Source organism: Amborella trichopoda, chromosome 6 (assembly GCF_054954075.1).
Source record: "Amborella trichopoda isolate Santa Cruz 75 chromosome 6, AtrichopodaSantaCruz75HAP2 v2.0, whole genome shotgun sequence".
In the NCBI taxonomy this organism is placed as follows: domain Eukaryota; kingdom Viridiplantae; phylum Streptophyta; class Magnoliopsida; order Amborellales; family Amborellaceae; genus Amborella; species Amborella trichopoda.
Window position 1 is genome coordinate 29,441,835 of NC_142341.1, and position 20,124 is coordinate 29,461,958.

Consider the following 20,124-nt stretch of genomic DNA (forward strand, 5'->3'; position numbering starts at 1 on the left):
ACTTCCTCATCTCTGGAGCATATAGTTTTTGCTTTTGGACCATTACACCTCGATTTTTCAGATTCATAACATAGTCCCCAAATTCCAAAATATTAGTTTTTTGATACCCATGTATATGAATTTCTTACAAGGGTCCAAGGGTTGGAAATTGCGGTATCCTTCCTTGGAGTTTGACACATGGGCTGTAGCACCCGAGTCAAAACACCAAGTAACACCTTTGGGATCAGCCAGAAATTATTGCATACTTTACCTCAGGTTACCGCCAAGGACTTAGCACAAACCATGCCTTGTCTCCTCCAAAGGCACATGGGATTTAGGTCCAAACTTGTCTTATAATTTAGGAAGCCTAGACAAAACTAGCAGATAGCATAACATGAGATAATCTAGACCAAGGCTCAACACATGAGCACAAGGTCAAGACCTATGGCTAGGCTTCGTGGCTTCGGCGTGCCACCCCTTAGGGTTTATTTTTCTTTCTTAAACCCTAATTTTAAAGAGGGAAGAAAGGGAGAGATCAGAGAGGGTTATGCCACCCCTTTGGCTTAGAGAGGGAGAAAGTCAGAGGTAAGAAGTTTAGAGAAAAGCCGCCCCCCCCCCTTCTCCCCCCCCCAATAGCTAGTATATATAACGCAAAGGCTAGGGTTTTTAGGGTTAGGGTTTTGCCATCATTATGAGACTTAATCTTGACCTTTGATTATGGAGACCTATGGAGTGAAAAGATCTCATCCGTTCATTCCTTAGCTCAAACATCATGCTTAAAAGGAATAAAGTGGAACCGTTATCCCTCAGTATGTTTAACTCTGTTCCTACCAAATATTATGTAGAGAAAATGGTAAATCAAATCTCTTACACTTTCCTTTTTTGAAATCAATCAAAATTTGTACAACTCTAGCCTATAAGGTTCCATTCAATTGCATGCTTTATGACACAAGGCACAAAATATGAATGTGAGAAAATTAGGAGTTGGGGCGCGACACCCTTTGGGTGGCTATGTGGGCCTTACGCCCCATTAATTGGTGGGGCCAATAAATCCCAATGGCCCCCCAATATATAAAATATAATTTACAGATAAGAGAATAAATTTTATGATGTCATCAAATATTTTATTTTTCTCTCTGATTAAAATAAAATCAGAAAATTGATTTTCTTATTTAAAAGTCATTTTTCAATAAAATAAAATACCCAGAGAGCTCTAAACTTTCATTTTAATTATCTGAAAAATAATTAAAACATATTTCAACATATCCAAAAAGATTTGATGGGAATTGGATCCATAGAGTTTGGATTACAATGTATATATTGAGGACTCCATCCTTTCTAAAGATCGTATCTCAAATTACCTTCTCAAACTGGCCTAATAGTTCCCATGACCCACAGCCCTTTGTAGCTGTTCATGAGTGGACTATCAAAGTCAACCAATAAATAAGGAGACGATCATAGTCCATGGATTACAGGGTTGGATTTTATGGCCATTTAAAGGCTTTATGGGAGCATGTACTAAAAACATGAAATGTTGGCTCTAGTAGGAGTATGGTTTACTTTGGACTATGAGGAACGACTAGTGCCAAGGTTCTTCTGAGCTTTGATTGGCTATGACTTAACGGTGATGTTTAAAATCGTAGTCATTGGCATTGTGTGAGCACAACCGATAAGGGGTTCGATGTAGGGTTATCTCTTGATGAGGTCGGAGTTGTGCCCAGAATAGTTTGATCAGGGGACTCAATGAGACCCCTATATGGGATGGATGGCAGGAGAGGATAAGAGCCTAAATCCTCATCATCACCATCGTACGTCATGTATACTAGATAGCTATCCAAGAAGTGGCCCTTTTGGAGAAGGGCATATGACGTGTACATGAGCAGAAGAGATGGCTCCTTGTAAAACTGAACTAGGATCGTGTCTCTTACATTTATTGATTGACCAATCATGAATTCCTGCAAGGGTTGTGGGTCATTGGAACTATTGGATCAGTTTGAGAAGGTGCAGTAAGATGCAGTCTCTAGAAATGATGGAGTCCTCAGTATTTTTGTTGTAATCCAAACTCTATGGATCCAATTCCCATCAAATCTTTCTTGCCTATGTTTTAATATGTTTTAAATATTTTTTAGACAATTAAAATAAATTCATGGACCTCTCTGAGCATTTTATATTATTGAAATATGATTTTTAAACACAAAAAAATCAATATCTTTATTTAATTTGATCAGAGAGAAAAATAAATTATTTAATGATATCATAAAATTTATTTTATTATCTGAAAATTACTTTTAATATTTTGGGGGCCCATTGGAATTTTTTAGGCCCACCAATTAGTGGGATGTGGGGCCTACATGGCCACCCATGGGGTGGGCACCCCACCTCCTCTTGTAATTAAGTCACATGTTGGCTTGAGAAGTTTAGGCAAGTGTGGTGTGGAGATATTCATTGATTTGAAAGAAGGAAAGTATAAGAATTACTTGATATTGATTTAGTATTATACTCTTCACAATATTTGATGGGAGTAGAGTTATGGAAACTGAGGTATAATGATGGCTGATCTAAGGAATGAATGGATAAGATCTCTTCACCCACAGGTCTTCAAGATCAAAGGTCAAGATTAAGTCTTTTAATGATGGAAAAACTGTAACCCTAGGACCCTAACCTTTATTCTATATAAACTAGTTATGGGGGCTCATTCTCTACACACTTGATATCTCAATCTCTGTTGCTCTGAGCCTAAGGGGTGGCATGCCCCTATCTAATCTCTCTCTGTAAATTAATGTTTAGGAAGAACAAGAAATCCTAAGAGGTGGCACGCCCAAGCCACAATACCCTAGCCTTCTAGTTTTGCCACGTGCTCATGTGTTGAGCCTTAGTCTAGTTTATCCCATGTCTTGCTCTGCGCTAGTTTTGCTTAGGTTGCTCAAGTTGACCTAGATCCCGTGCGCCATCGGAGGAGACCTGGAATGGGTTGTGCTAAGTTCTTGGGGGTAACTTGAGGCAAGGTATGCGGTAATTTTTTGATTTATGCTCTTTTGATTCAATTGCATCTTTTATGTAATTTTCAGATTTATATCATGAATGTAATTTTGTTTTAACGGCAAGCAAATGGGAGTCTTTGACATTTTATTTGATTTATATATTGTACTTGGACAATTGTGAATGATTTGGGTGGCAATACATAAGAAATGATAGAAAAATTTTAATTGGTTTTGATTTACCGATCACATAGTCCATCTTTCATTGATATCAGAGCTAGGACTGCTAGTTGTCATTTTTATTTTTATTTTATTTATCTTGCTGTAATTTGATTCAATAGTCATGGCTGCAAGGAGTTTTATGGCCAAGCTCTTGAAATTAGAAAGATTCGATTTGATGAACTACACGTCTTGGAAGCATAAAGTGGGATATATCCTTTACAAGGAAAAACTCCACGATATATTTACCAAAGACCCTCTACATTTCCAAGAGGAGATGCTTATAAAAGGCAGCACGTAAGAGATGAATATGCACTATGGGAGTGAAAGAATATGCTTGCCAAACATATATTACTTGTTTTGATGCATGATTCCTATGCATCGGAATACAAGAACTTAAAGATTGCGAAAGCAATACATGAAATGCTAGGGAAGGAATTTGTTGATTCTTTTCTAGTCAAGCAAACCCTTGTATTGAAGAAGTATCATGATCTGATAATGGTGGAAGGAGCTATGATTGCCGAGCACATACACATGTTTCGAGCTCTAATACGTGAGCTTGAAGCCATCAACATGAAGCCTCCCGAACCAATGCAAGTTTGCCATCTTTTGAACACTGTCCTAGTAACACTTTCCCAACTTTTTGGGAGGTGTTTGTATCATCTCTCTCTGCTCGAGAGACTGCTCCCAAGTTAGAAGAGCTTATGATCCTCCTTAAGGCCAAGGAAGAGAGTAAAAGTACGGGTGATGCACCCACACTCCATGATGCATTTCTTGTGGCTAACTTTAAGCCTAATGCGCATAGTATTAAGAAGAAGGGTATGTGCAAAAGAAATTTCAGTCACACCAATAAGAAAGATAAAAATAATAAAAGGGGAGAGTGGGAGATGGAAAATAGAGAGCCTAGAAATAAAAGAGTGCTATAAATGCGGTAAGGTGGGTCACATAGTTAGATTTTGTGGAGAGAAAAAGAATATTGCCAGGGGGAATAGAGAGCATACCCGTGTGGTGTTTGAACCTATGCTAGCTGATCCCAAGGGTGCTACTTGGTATTTTGACTCTGGTGCTACAACCCATGTGTCAAACTCCAAGGAAGGATAACGCATATTCCAACTCGTAGACTTCTGGTGAACAATTCATGTACATGGGAGGAAATTAAAAGACTGAGATGTTAGGCTTTGGGGATTATGTTATAAATTTGAAAAATGGAGTAATGGTCTTAAAGCAAATGCTTTATGCTCTTAAGATGAGGAAGTGTTTGGTTTCGTTTCCAAATTTGGCTAGGGCCGGCTATGTCACCATTTTTGCTGTTGATAAGGTGACAGTTAAGACTCGTGGGGAAGTTGTTATGATTGACTTGCTAAAGAATAGTCTATTTGAAATTGAAATAAAGTATCAAATTGCTTATGTCTCATCCTATGAATGTGAGAATGATGCTTACTTATGGCATATGAGATTAGGCCATAAAAACCATAAGAGAATGAAGAGTTTAAAGAAAGATAGGCTATTAAAAAATTATAAAGGGGACTTATGTCACACCCCAAGTATTATAATACTATTATTCCGGAAGTGTGATAGTCTATTCTTAATGTATAAATAGAACATACTCGGAATTTCTATTATATATTGCACATAACTGATTTTCGAGTCAGGAATTTTCAAACTTGTACAAGGTCTACTCACAACTTATAATAACATGAAAGTCTACTCACAATTTTGATAAAACAAAAGCTATAAAGGCGAATTTAACTGTGACTACAAACTTCTTTAAAGCTACTCTTGTTGTACATTCGAACAATAAGGCTGCAATTATTTTGAAAAGAATTCACAATAGTTTGATGAGTTTGGCTGCTCAGTAAGTGACCATCATAATCCTTAGAAATCATGGTTGGAAAAATGTAGATATTTTCTAAGGAATGCATATTGGAACAATATGAGAAAGAGCATATATGGAGAACTGTGTATAGTCTTTAATAGAAATACACAGTTTAACATAATCCAAAAGATTTCACAAATACCCTTCCAGCATCCCAAGTAGGTCACCTATTTCCCATCAGCGTCTTGGATGGGTCCACATAATCCTTACCAACGTACCAGGTAGGTCCACTCGTATCTCACCGACATACCGGATGAATCCACATATTCCCTACCAACACACTAGGAAGGTCTACTCATATTTCATCAGCATTTCGGATGAGTCTATATGGTCCCTATCGGCGTACCGGGTAGGTTCACTTATAACTCACTGGCGTACTGGATGAGTTTATATAATCTCAATCGGCGTACCAAGTAGGTCCATCATATCTCACTGGCGTACTGGATGACTCTATGTAATCCCACTGGCGTATCGGGTAGGTCCACTTGTATACTTAAAGTGTTTCTTAAACTCTTTATCACTAATCATGAGGAAACAACAATATCGTATATTGAAATCATTAGCATGAATTCGCATGAAGCAATTTTTAGCAAACACTTTCATTGATATTTTTATAAATAACCAGTCAAATACTTTTGGCTCAATAGTTTCATAAAGGTAACAGTCATGAGAGGCATTCTTAAAAATTGAAATCCAACATGGTAAGTGGTCTATTGGCAATAAAAGAATTGTATTGAAATCAAGAGTTAAATACTAAATTTTCAGCTATCTAAAATCCTTAACGATAGACAGAAATACTACAATTTTATTAATTGCAGAAATGCAAGTTTTCAAATTATCATGTTACAGGAAAATAATATCACTTACTCGTAAAACTTATAGACCCAACACTTCACTTTGAGATAGATGCGTTGCTACCGTTGTAAGAGTGAGACCAGGGTCAATGGTGTTCAACTAGAGCTTTTGTATGAAGAAATTGAACAAATGAGTTTTGTATATGGAGTGAGGGAGCATGAAGAGAGAGAGTGGATGTTATGAGAATTCATTATAAGAGAGAAATATTATAAGAGAGAAGAAAGTATTATGAGAGAAAAGAAATATCATCACTATGATGAAAGAGTAATGAGAGAGAAGGAATCATTATGAGAGAGAAAGAGAACAAAGAGATATAGACTCATCCAGACGTCGGTGAGATATGAGTGGACCTACCTGGTACGCTGGTAGGGATTATGTGGACCCATCAAGGACGTTGATGGGATATATAGGTGACCTACTTGGGATACCGGTACGCTATTTGTGAAATCTTTTGGATTATGTTAAACTGTGTATTTCTATTAAAGAATTTGAATAGTTCTCCATATATGCTTTTCCTCATATTGTGTCAATATGCATTCCTTAGAAAATAGCTACATTTTTTCAATTAGGATTTTTAAGGATTATGATGGTCACTTATTGAGTAGCCAAACTCATCAAATTATTGTGAATTCTTTTCAGAATAATTGCAGCCTTATTGTTTGAATGTGCAACAAGAGTAGCTTTGGAGAAGCTTGTAGTCACGGCTAAATTCGCCTTTGTAACTTTTGTTTTATCAAAATTGTATATATATAGACCTTCATGTTATTATAAGTTGTGAGTAGACTTTGTACAAATTTGAAAATTCCTGAAGGGAAACTAAAATATTTTTCTTATGTTTTTTCTTAATAGTTAATACTTTAATCTTGTGCATTTTACAGGTTTGTTCGTGATTAGGTGATTTTAGTTCACATTGAAGGATTCGGGCTTGGGTCAAGATGGTAGTAGCTGGGTTTCCAGGGCACTATGTCTCGAGTTCCATTCCTATCTAACTTTGTCAAAAAGAAAAAAAATTCACATTGATACTCAATAAATTATTGTGTTTATGTGACAATGACTTCGAGTGGATTAAGTAGGTCAAGTGATCCTGGTTGGAAGTATGGATCTTATCCACATCCTCTTGATAAGAATAGGGTAGAGTGCAAATTTTGTAAAAAATCATCTACTGCCGGCATCATCAAATTGAAAAACATTTGGCTAGCATTAGAGGGGATGTGGCCCTATGCACTCTAGTGCCAACTGATTCTAGGAGAGAGATGATAGAGCACTTGGAGGCGGTGAAAAGCAAGAGAGAGGAGGTAGAAAAAGACATTAAGTTCTAAAGAGTGTAGACATTTTTGGCGTTCGAGGGGAGGAAGATGGCGTTTATATTGAGGTTGGATCTTCTAGTTGACCAAAAAGAAGAGGGCATATGTATGCGTTCTTCCTTCGCCCTGAACTTGAGATTCTACCACGAGAAAAGGGTCAAACAAATTTAAAGACCTATTTTGAAAAAGAAGATAGAGATAAGGTGGCCCAATATGTGGCCAGGTGGTTCTTCCAAGCTGGCATTTCTTTTAATGCCTTTAACTTGAGTAGCTTCCAGATTATGTTGGAAGCAGTTGGTCAGTTTGGGCTAGGTTTTAAGGCTCCATATGCTTATGAGCTTAAAGGGTCATTACTTCAGAACAAAGTGGAGCTAACCAATAACTATTTGAAGATCCACAGAGATGTGTGAGGTGTATATGGTTGCACAGTCATAATTGATAGTTGGAGTGATAAGAGGAGCATAAGCATCATAAATTTGATGGTGAATTGTCCATTAAGGACAATGTTCTTGAGGTCTATTGATGCTTCTGAAAAGTTCCTTGATACAAAATTCATTTTTAATTTGGTGGACCGATGCTTAAAGGAGATAGGGGGCGAAAAGTGGTCCAAGTAGTGATCGATATGTTCCTAGCTAATTTTGGCGGCCGTTAGGTTATTGATAGGTCGCTTATTTTTTTGTCCTCTTGTATAGCACACTGCATAGACCTCATGCTTGAGGCCATTGGTAAGAAGAAAACATTCGAGACAACCATCCAAAAGGCGAGGAAAGTCACAGTTTATTTATACAGTCACAATCAGGTGAGAACCAAATTTATAGTATACAGTACTATGTTTATGTTATTATGCTTCTTTAGTTCTTTGTTATGTATTTTGAGTCTTTTTAATGCATTGAGTCGTTGAGGGTAATTTACTTGGGAAATTTTGTGTTGGTCAGGTCTTAGCCATGATGAAGAAATTTACCGATGACAGGGACTTGGTGAGGCTTGGGGTGACTAGATTTGCCGCCACCTACTTGCCCTTGTAATCTTTATAGGAGCAAAAGGAAAAGTTGAGGTCCATGTTTGTATCTGAGGATTGGACCAAGTCCAAGTGGTCTAGGAACGTTGATGGAAAAGTTGTTATGGATATTATTATGGACTCCAGATATTGGAACAAGGTCCAATATGACTTTTATGGCTTTCGCCCTTTGCTAAAGGTTCTCAAGATGGTTGATACTGAGTACAAACCAGCTATGGGGTATATCTATAAAGCGATGTAGGATGCAAAGGAAGAAATCAACAGAATTTTTGGGCATGATGAAAAGAAGTATGAGGATTGTTTGAAGATTATTTGAAGATAAATGGCACTACCAGCTTGAGAGGCCCCTAGAGTTAGCAGGATACTGCATTAACCTTCCTCACTTTTACACATATCTTGAGTTACATAGCAGGCCTGAGTTCATGGATGCATTCAACCTATGCAATTTAAAGCCCAACCTTGATCCTGAAGTGAAGGATAAGGTAATGATAGAGGCAGATTTGTATAGGCTCGCTGCTGGGTTTGTTAAGGATGTGGCAGTCAGGCAGTGGTCTAAGATCCTTCTTGGTAAGTTTAAAACTTCCTCAATTTTATTATGTGATTTGAGTATTTAATTTCAATTTCCTAGATACCTAATTTACTAAATTACTACATTCACATTTCTATGAAATAAGTGCATGGTGGATGGGCCATGGGGGAAGCACCCCTCATTTGCGGTAGATGGCCATGAAAATACTTAATTTGACTTGCAGCTCGTCTGGATGTGAGCGGAACTTCAGCACCTTTAAAATGATAATATTACTTATTTATTTAATAGTTAATAGTTAATAGTTAATTTAGTATGTACTTAGTTAATAGTTATTGACATAGTTACATGGTAAGTTAGTAACTAAGTGAGCTTTTTCTTTATTTGGTGCATACAACGAAGAGGAACAGACTAGAGCATAAATGATTGAACGACCTAGTCTTTGTTCAGTATGATCAGAAGTTGCAAGAGCGCCATTGATAGCAAGAGCACAATGAAAGGGATGCTATTGAAGCTGTTGATATTGATGACACGTGAGTGGCTAGTTTATACCGGTGATGATGAGGTATTCCCTGGAGAAGGCTTGACTTGAGGCCAGGTTTGTGAGGCTGTTGGGATGGCAATGCCCCTTGTGCGTACTACTCGGGCTCAATCTCAAAGCCAAAGGAAGGGGAAGGAGAGGGCCAAGCAAGGGAAGGCAATGGCGAAGAAAAGGAAGAGGGTAATGAGATCATGAGAAGAGGATGAACAAGAAGAAGCATATTCAGAGGAGATGGGGGATGACACTCAATATGCACAAAGCAGACAGCCAAAGGTTCTGGGTGGAAGAGAAAGCAGAGGAAGTGCATGGTGGAGAAATTTGGAAGGATAAATACCATCAGGATAAGCGTAGGCATTTTATTGATTATATAGACAACAGTAAGACTTGCTTCATGCTAATATGTCTTGGGAACCTTCATTCCTATTAAGATGCTTCTCACACTTCTAATCAATGTTTATTTTTTCATTCCGCCACACCATTATGTTGTGGTGTATAGGAATACGACATTTGAGTTTCTATACCAAGATTAAGAAAATAATTTTTTATTCATTTTATAGATATTCATGCATTATCAGAATGGAAGTTTTATATTTGGGTCTCAAATTGGGATTGAACTATTTTATGAAATATTTTAACTACTGAAGGTACTTCATCTGAACTTTTCATAAGATAGATGCCAGTATAACGAGAGTAGTCATCGATGAATGAGATAAAATATCGATATCCAAATACATAAATTACTAGAGCTGGCCCCCAAATATCATAATGAACAAGATGGAATGACTTAGAACTTTACTTTCATTGGAAGAAAAAAAGGTTCTACAATGTTTAAACGATTGACAGGTCTCACATTGTAACTAAGGAACATTCAAAGAAAAAAACTTATTTGGAAAATTTTTTTTTAAAGACTTTAGAGATGTGGCCTTAGCGGGTGTGCCACAAGAGAAATTCTTTATGACTTTTAGACATAGAGCTAAGGGCAGTAGAAGTGCATCCCATGTTGAACAGGTACAACCCATTTTCTTCATGACCACAACCAATCGTCTTCCTCGTTTTCAGTTCCTAAAAAGCACAATGTGAGGGATAGAATTGTTGGGTGTGTGTGGCCATTAAAGGCCTTATGAGTGATTGTCATTGAATTTTTGATATAATAGAACATGAACTCAGTGGGAATGTGGTCATGTGTGGACCATACTAAGAAAACGATGTTTACTAATACCAGTCTGAGCTTGATGTGTTAGGCCAATCGGTTGGAAAAAACCCATGTTATTTAGGCATAAAGATTAAACTGATAAGGGTTATAATGGGTCATCCCTTGATAAGGTCGGAGTATGCTCAGATATGTGAGCCGAGGGACTATGTGGCCCTTGTGTGTGATGGTGGCCTTCAGAGATGGGGGCCAAAGCCTTATCTGCATACCATCACACGGCATGTACATATGATTGCCGTTTCGGGAAAGTGAACCACCTTTCAAGCTGAAGCTTGTGCATGTGTGAGAGATTACCCCTATGCACCATAGAGCTGTGGACTGCATTAGGTCTAGGTGATCTTGGTACGTCTCTAGGAGAGAACCTGAAATCCATAGACTGAGATTATGACTCCTTGCCCATTGGCTAGACTTTGGTGACCCACTAATGAGCCCCAGCATGGACTGTGGGTCATGAGAAACATTGGGTCGATTTGAGAAAGCAAGTGTGGACCGTAGTCTACAATAGAAGGTGGACTGCCCTAGTATTTATTTATTTATTTATTCCTAGACCTTATGGATCCTTTTCCCATCAAAAGTATTTAATTATGTTTGTTTTGATGCTATATTATTTTTAGAATTGTTATTTGAATTTTTCTAGATCTTTGGGTATTTTATTTATAAAATTTGGATTTATAAAAACAAAGATAATGATTTTACATTGATTTGAACATTTAAATGGATTTAATAAATTTTAAAAATATTTATTTGAATTTAAAATTATTTGAAATTGTATGGGGGCCCATTTGTGCACATGGGCCCGCCATGGCAAGTTGGTGGGGCCCATGAGATGCCATCATGGGTGGCACGCCCTACCTTTTGGATCTTTCCATTTTATTGTGATCAAGTTATTTGGCTTGAAGCCCAAGATATTAAGTGTTTTGGAAAGATTGGATTTTTAAGAAAGTTTTGAAACATAATAAGGAATGTGTGAAGAGGCTTGTGCATGAGTTTGGAAAGCACAATATTATAATTGATATTTCCTTATTTTAGTTGATGGGAAAATGGTTTAGGAAATGGGGGATAAAAGTTGTAGCACCTTCCATATGATCTTGATGGCCTATCTATGGAATGGAGGGCTCATATCTCTCACCCCACAAGTCGCCCAAGATCAATGGTACATATTCAATCGCACATGAAGAGGTAAGCCATGGAAAACCATAAGAAACCCTAGAACCCCTCGAAGCACTATAAAAGGGGGTGGCCCCTACCCACATTCTCTACACCATATCTCTTCTCTCTCTCTCTCTCTTATGGTAAGCAAAAGGGGCACGCTCAACTCATGATTGTTTGGAACTCTCTCTCCCATCTTATTGTGATCTGGCCTAAGGGTTAAGGGTGTAGTAGGGAGATGTTATCTCTCTCAACTAGGTTATCAAGGGGTTCTACCTAAGTTTGAGATTTTGACTGAAAGGAGTTCTTGTTCCATTGGAGGTTTTGGCCTAAATTGCTTTTCCATTGCTTGAGATTGAAGATTGACCATTGATCCGCACCATCGGAAGGTGGTGACTGGGTGTGGGGTGTAAGAAGCCCGGTTGAGACAATCTCTAACACTCTCTTTATTGTTTCTTGCCATATTTAATTCTTATGTCTTTTATTATTCCCAAGCATAGTTTGTGTCTTTTTTTTATTATTAAAAGAAAGGTTTTGAGTGGCATCAAGTTTTAAGATCCTAAATGTATTTCTTTTATTTCTTTTGAAGTTGATTTATTGTAGAAGGACTACTTGTTAGTGATCTAAGCTGTGAAGAAAAAGAAAAAGAAGAAAAAAAAAGAATATATACTCTGGCTAGATCACATAAAGTCCTTTCAAGAATGTGACACTACACTTTCCTTGTTTTGTCAGGCTATTAACAGAAAAAACGATTGGAAGGAAAGGAAGGCACATGTGTTATAGAGGGTAAGGACAAGGATGATGAAAGTTTACATGTTCCACTGCCAAAGGCGCTAGTCATGGATTTATAAGCAAGTTTAACTTCACTAGAAGCAAGATAAAAAAACAAGAAACCAACTTTCTTACCAATTGATTACTAGCCCTAGAATTAGTGATTCTCGTTGTAGAAGAGGTGGAGTTGGACGCTTGGTTTGCAGTTGCATATGTACTTGGCTACTCTACTGGTGTCTTAGAGTTGGGTTAAGCCTTGGGAGCAATCAACTGATGTTGTGAATCTTTGATGGCCTAATCTCTTGTATTGGATACCTTGGATTATGTGGCTGAGATTTCCTCCCCCACACTCGATACACTATGGCCACATGCTTTCCTTGGTATCGGTTTCAAGTCTGACATCATTATAGACTGATTCAAGGGAGGGAAATTATCTTTTCTTGGAACTTGTACTCTTTGAAGTTCAAAGTGATGATGTAAGCCTGTAAGAATTCAAAGATCCTTCCTTGCTCAGCCTGTTTTTTAGTGTCATCAACAATGGTATTAATAGTTTAATAGTGCTCTATTCTTCCCACTTATGCCTTAGTATCCCAATGTACTCTTTCACAGTCATTTCTCCTTGCTGCAAATTCGCTATTTTACGATGCAATTGGTAAATCCTAGCCATATCATCTCATTGCTAGTATGTCTTGGCTAGTACCTGCCATATATCTTTTGTAGTCTTAGGAAACAACAACCCCCTACTGATACTTAGCTGCATGGAATGAAGGAGCCATGTCATTACTGTTAAGTTCTCTCTTTCCGATTCATTATGGGAAGGATCATTTGTCAGAGGTTCTTTCATTTTTCGTGTGAAATAACCTAATTTTCTCTGGCTTCTGATGAACATTTTGGGAGACTAGGATTATTCTAAGTAGTTTGTCACATCTAGCTTAATGGTAGTGATCATCAATCTTGGGTGGTCAGATTAAGTGCTTCCTAAGGAAATATTGTTCACCCTTAGTTTCAAATGTGAGGTTGCTGGAAATATGATGTTGTTATGAGGTTACTGAAAATTAAAGGAGTTTGGGATAAAAACATTTTTATCAGTAAAGGGAAGCAAGATGATATTGTTGGAAATACGAAGTTGCTAAGAAACCACAGTTTCATGCCCGCCCAAAAAGGAAGAAAAAACATGATTCTAGGGTCATTGGAAGCAATGGATATCCTAGGGTTCAAGCCCTGAGATTGAGAGAGAGGAGAGGAAATAATATTCAAGCACAAGATAAGGAAAATATAGATATTTTTTATTCTATTCAAATCATGTAGTAATGTGCCTTATATATACATGGATCCTTGTGGGAGTTGCAATACAAGTTGCTCAACATGCATGGATGTTACAACCATTATGCATGACTGTTATATAACTGTTACAATAGGAAATCACCCGAATATAGTAATTGTTCAGCCGGAAAATCTCCTAAATATGGTAGGATATTATACACATTATCACCACATGCAAGTTTCCATAATGGGCATAAGGCCAAAGACCCATTTATTTTTGCCAAAGACCCATTTATTTTTACTGTTCGAATATTTTATATACTATTTTAACTTAGAAGTTTCCGTGCATCATCCAACTATCAGAATTATACTCTCTATTCAAGGCTTTATTTAGAGCCTAAAGATGGCATTCCAAGACTATTGCGTTTTAAATAACTTCTTTCACAATCATATGTATGCTATAGAATCATGTGTTCCTTGTCCAAGCAACTTATTCCAGTCTATGTGAAATGAAAGACAAGCATGGAGCAATAAAAAGCATTTGTATTTGCATAAATAACCATACCTGTATCACCTATGTTATATGGACCCTGACACTAGTGTCAATGTATAACAAGTGTTTATAATGCCTATTACTTACTCAAAAAAATCCGATACCAGAAGACGCCTCCGTACAATTTATTGTAGTTTATTAAATAATACTTGTGACATAGTAGTGAAATTTCCAAACATGATGGGCATGACAGGTGGAGTGATAGAATATGTTGTCCCTCTTTAAGAGGTCCTGAGTTGAATCTAGGTTGACATTTTGATAGTTTGTACTCATGCCCTTGTTTGGAGGTGTTAACACATGTCAAAGTATCGACATAACATTGGAGAAAAGACGATTTGTCAGTGTTTCACTACACATCATGGTATTGCATTTGAATGTGCAGAATTCTTTGATCAAACAATTGGCATGCATCAAAGGTATGAAGATTCAATTTGCACATAGCTTTAGATAGAAACTTGCATGCCCTCTTTTTTTTTTGGGTAGATTAGTAAGAAAGGGGTTTCCTACCCATGGTAGGGATGAAACTCAAGATGTCATGTTGTGGCACCCTGAACTTGACCACATATGCCTTAAGTCATTCATATTTGCATGCATATTACAATAAAGTCTAGTAACATAAGAGGAAAAATAGCAAACAACCAATCATTTTGTAACCTGGTGCAACACAAACATATGTACCCAAAACAATCGATTGTATAATGTATGATTACAATGCAGTTACAGTCACGTTGGTGGAATGTGCAATCTGTTCAACAACAAGGTTGAGCTACGTGACTTACCTAATCCTGATGCGCAATGGGTTTACGGTCTTAACCATGATAGGAAACTCAGTTAGGCACGTCCCTTAGTCAGATAGGACCCACAACTCTTATGTGGTGCCACTCTGTTTGTCAGAGGCAAGTCTTAGTCGTGGTAGCTCCACGCTATTAAGAAAAAAGGGATCATAACCTAACCGTGATACTTCTTTGACTCTCACTTGCATGCACACATGTTCATCCTAGGTTTTTCTTTTTTCATTTTTTTTTTATTGGCTTCTTGATGTTCTACAATCTCCATGCAATCCATAATTTTCTAGGGTTTAGCATGCGCAAGGAAACAACGACATTACTTAAGAGTGGTATTTAGGAAGTAGTAGGCCCTTCCAAAGGGAAGAAGTTGGTTAGTTGCTAATGGGTCTACACTATGAAGCATAAGGCTGATCGTACCATTAACAGATACAAGGTGAGATTAATTGTCAAGGGGTTTATGTAGACCAGTGGAGTAAACTACCAGGAAAGGTTTGCCTCTGGGCTAAGATGAATTCCATTAGGGTAATTATGTCTTTGGCAGCTAACTTTGAGTGGCCCTTGCATGAATTGGATGTCAAGAATACATCCCTTCGTGGGGGAATTATAGGATGAAGTGTAAATGGTACCTCCATCTGGATTTCACGCTCTTGGATGTGAAGGAGAAATTTGTATACTGAGAAAGACCATCTATGGGCTGAAGTAGTCTCCTTGAGCTTGGTTTGAGAAGTTTGGTGGTGATGTTCAAAGAATGAAGTATATTGGAAATCATGTTAACATAGGTTATTTTCAAATATACCAAGACCAACACCACTATTGCAATTGTAAATATGAATGACATTGTTGTAACTAGTAATTGTCCTAGGGAGATTCTACAACTTAAAATTTTCTGCTCAGAGAGTTTAAAATCAAAGGTCTATGTCCATTGAAGTTCTTTTTTTGGAGTAAAAGTGGCTGGGTTTAAAAAGAGGTATCTTCATCTCTCAAAGGAAGTCTATACAGGATCTCCTTAAGGAAATAGGAAAGCTTCGGGCGAAACCAGCTGATGCACTTGTAGAACAAAATAACAAGCTTGATGGCCAAAAAGGGTTGAGGCATTCAAGGAGGTGAGTATTTTTCAAAGATTAATGTCCCCACTAATATATACCTTTGCCTAGACATTGCTTATACTGTGATTGTGATTAGTAAATATATGCATTCTCCACGAACTATCCACCTTCAGGCAGATGTTAGAGTTTTCAGGTACCCTAAAATTATCACCGGGAAGAGGACTGTTGTTTGCTGATTGTGAGCATTTTCAAGCTGAGGCCTATGCAGATGTAGAATGAACTAGTTTTATTGTGGAGCAAAGTAGGGTATTGTACTTTTGTTGGTGGGAACTTTGTAATTTGGGGTAGTAAAAAGCTATCAGTTGTAACAAGGTCAAATGCAAAAGTTGAGTATAGATCCATGGCTCATTCTGTATGTGAATTACTTTTTGACTAAAAAACCTTTCACGAGAACTTGGTTTTTCTGTAAAAGATTCAATGTCTTTATACTGTGATAACAAGGCAACAATTAGTAGAGCTCATAATCCCGTTCATCATGCAATAATATAGAAGTACATCGACAGTTTATTAGAGAAGGTTGCTACAAGGAAAGTTGTCTTCCATATGGTCAAAATAGAAGACCGGCTAGCAGACATTCTTACCAAGGCTATTGTTAGATCTCAACTACAAATGATCTTAAGAAAGCTAGGCGTGACATATCTATGCTCCCGCTTGAGGGGGATTGATGTGAGCACCTATGTTTATATTTATATCCTTTTGTTAAGACCCTAGGGACTTATTTGTCTTTTGCCTTTCTTAAGGGTGGTTTTGTACTTTAGACCTTTTATTACTAGTATAAACTGACATAAGTGGGGCATGGGGGTCAGTAGGAGTGGACCGCGACCCTTCTCACCTCCTCTTCTTCTTCTTCACATGACTCTCTTACTCTCTCACCTCTCTCTAACTTTCTCTCTCGTTCTAGATCTCAATCTCTCTTATACTCTTTCATGCCTTACGTATTAGTTTTCTTGTAGTTTAATCTAAACAACTTGAAGGTTTTGATGGGCTTAGGCCATAAAGTGGGTCTATCCTGGATGAGGCAAGAAGGTTTACCTCTGTCCTGGAAAAATGCCATCTCTAACTATTCCATTTGGAGCTTCTCTGGGTGTGCAAACAAGGCCCAAAGATCTCGGTTGTACTTGGATCAATGTTATTCAATTTCAACTTCTAAACCCTACTAAACAACTTCTAAACCCTACTAAATGCCATGCTCTAAATCTTCTACTAGGTATAAAGACAACAATGCACGTTTGAGAGAAAAATGATGGCTTCTGAACAAGCCTCGAAAATAATCAAACTCACACCCTGAAATATCTGATAGAACTTCCACAGCAGACTTTCGTAACTCTCTTCAATAGCCTGTGTTCATCTGTAAACTTTGAAAGCTCTCAAGACAACATCGTCCTCTTGTGATCTTCTAGTAAAATTTAGTTGTTGGAGGACTTACCATGCCTATTAATGTGTTTGTTTTGCATCAATTTCCTTATCAATACAAGACACACCTACGAGTTCAATGCACACAGATCTATGATATATATCTGTGACATATATCATAGATATCATAGATCTCAAGGATAGCATATGAAATATATCATAGATCTCAATGCACACAGACCTTCAAGTTCTCAATGCCACCAGACAGGTCTCAATGCACATTTCTGTGCTATCAATGCACACAGCTCTCAATGCACATTGCTTATGACCTTCTTGTTTTTTGTATCCAATGCTTGTTAAATCTGTGTTAGAATAACATGTACACACTATTATACTTCCTTGGAAGATAATATATGAACTCACATATGGAGATCAAGTGTGTGCCTTTCTATTTGTGTGCTTTTGTGCGTTCACTTTTGTATGTTTACTTGTACCTCTGTTCATGTGTACATGCAAAAAAATGCACGCTTGTGCATGAATGTCTTCTGAGCTATGTATGTGTCTCATATATATGTAGAGGGGGTTGTGATTTGTTTATGTTATATCTAAATAATTGATGAAGGATATAGCAATTATAAAAAATCCACAGTATTACTGTCATAGAAAACATATAGCATAGTTTTCTTTATTTTCCACTGAATCAGTTTGATTTTATCAAATATCAAAGCCAAACCTGAACGATGCCAAAGTGGGTCAAATTTTGGGGTGGCATATATGATGCTTTGTGATGTGCTGCTGATTTTTGAGCCAGAAAAAATAAACACAGCGTATTACTTGTTTGACAAAAATCTCTATGCTACGTAACAAATTCAGTAGTGCCTCTCAAACAGATTTGACAGATTCGAAGGGCATCATCCACTCATTAAGAATTGATGTTGAAGCCATTCAGAGTTCTTGGTGAAAAAATCAGCCTGCTGATGCTTGTAAGATGCATGGGGTAAAGCTACATGCCGTGAAAGAAATTCCTGTCACGATCACTCAAGTCATTAGCACGCTCCAAGTGTTGGTCTGAAAATTTGAGGAATGCTGTAACCAAAGCAGATTTGTGTTCCTCTGACAGTACCTTCTTCATATAGGATATCTCACTTACTATAAAGAACCTGAAGGCATTCAGGTCATTCATCATAATGTGCGACCAGTTTTTAATAAATTATTTAGAGGTTTGTACTCACTTTCTTTACGTTAAACTCAACACTCACATAGGGTAGTGCTAAGTCTTCATGATTATGCATGGGCCATATAATAATAGGACTTATGGCCTCACTGAGGGTATGACGCTTGATAGAGCAAACTGGTGGATCAGGATTCGCGTAGCCAACCCCAATTAGTTGGGAAAAAACTTTGATGATGATGATGAATAATAAGATTGTCACAGCACCTATGTATTAATGCTAATTATTCGAAAACAAAGTCCTTTTTTATGCTCTTTCCATATGGTCAACTTATCAAAGTTTTTGTCCATATTCGAGTAGACTCAGATCATTCGAGTCTGGGTAAGTGTTAATCAGACTTAACGAATTTCTATACACTAGTTTTATGTCTGTTTTGCCAAACTTAATCAATTCATTTAATATTGTTAAAAGCCTTAAAGATTAAATCATTATGTGGTTATGAGTGTTGCATGTAGTATGGGCTTTTGTCTTTTTTATAAATTTTAGGACATTAGGTTTTACTAATGTACTTAAAGGGTATTTCTGCGATAATATCATCTAGTTATCCTAGTTAAAGCTTAAGAGGTATATGTGGGCTAGGAAATTAGTTTACACACCTCTCTCTCTCTTCCCTTTCATCTTTTCTCTCCTCTTTCTTTTCCTCTTCTTTTCCCTCTCTCTCTAGTTTTTACTGTTCACATTACTGTTAACATGGTATCAGAGCAGATCTAAATTGATCTTCTCCTTTCCTTCAACTTTTAGAGAAGAAAAAAGAGAGAGAAGAAGTGAAGAAGGGAAACCCTAATCTCGTTCGTTGCTGATCTCGTCAAGCTGTATCCAATTTGTTTTTGTGTGCAGGGCCATATTGATGGCCTGCGCGTGCTGTGAATGTTTATGTTGCTTAGTTTCCTCTCTTGGATGTGAAAAATGAAAGGAACGGTTGCTGAAATGTCTCAAAGTGTGGGGCTGAAGCAATAGGAGTCCTGTTGGGGATCATTGATGCCTGAATGATAATTTTTTCCTTCATAAGTGATTGGAAATTGTTATATGTGCAGTCCTTTGTCTTGCAAACTACTGTTTTTTTGATTAAGTGAATTTATAAAGTTCAATTTAGTGTTTTAGGGCTTCTGATTGTGCTCAGCCTGATATATTCTTGCATACCTTTTTTGTCTGTTATCATCTTTCCCTTGTGGCTGAAAAAAGTAAGCCTGGAATTTCTACCATTAATGACATGATACGAATTCCAGCAACTACTGAGAAATTAAATCGGTCTAGTTACCTCTTATGGCCCAAGTCTGTAACAGTATTTCTAAGCGCATGGGGAAAGATGAAGTTTCTGACTAAAAGATAGGCCAAAAGGGTCAGATAATGGGTATGAGGAGTGACTTAAGGAAACTATCAAATTATGACCTGGCTATGGAGTA

The 20,124-nt window shown here is 37.4% G+C and overlaps 1 protein-coding gene across 50 annotated transcripts in view; it reads left to right on the plus strand.

Moving 5' to 3' along the window:
- The window catches only part of LOC18440039 (putative pre-mRNA-splicing factor ATP-dependent RNA helicase DEAH4), a 64,050-nt gene that overhangs the window by 21,321 nt on the left and 22,605 nt on the right, over window positions 1-20,124 (plus strand). For 10 of the 50 annotated variants that reach the window (XM_088870779.1, XM_088870785.1, XM_088870757.1 and 7 more), the window contains one exon: window positions 18,380-18,709. The exons of 34 other annotated variants lie outside the window; for them this stretch is intronic. Coding sequence is in view for 4 of the 16 variants with exons in the window: in XM_088870801.1 (XP_088726927.1) it covers window positions 18,380-18,450 (71 nt within the window). In the remaining 12 variants the exon portion in view is untranslated. Of the gene's footprint in view, window positions 1-6,785; window positions 6,848-18,379; window positions 18,710-20,124 lie in introns of those variants that run through there. 6 more of the 50 variants (XM_088870758.1, XM_088870789.1, XM_088870768.1 and 3 more) reach the window with 4 other exon arrangements.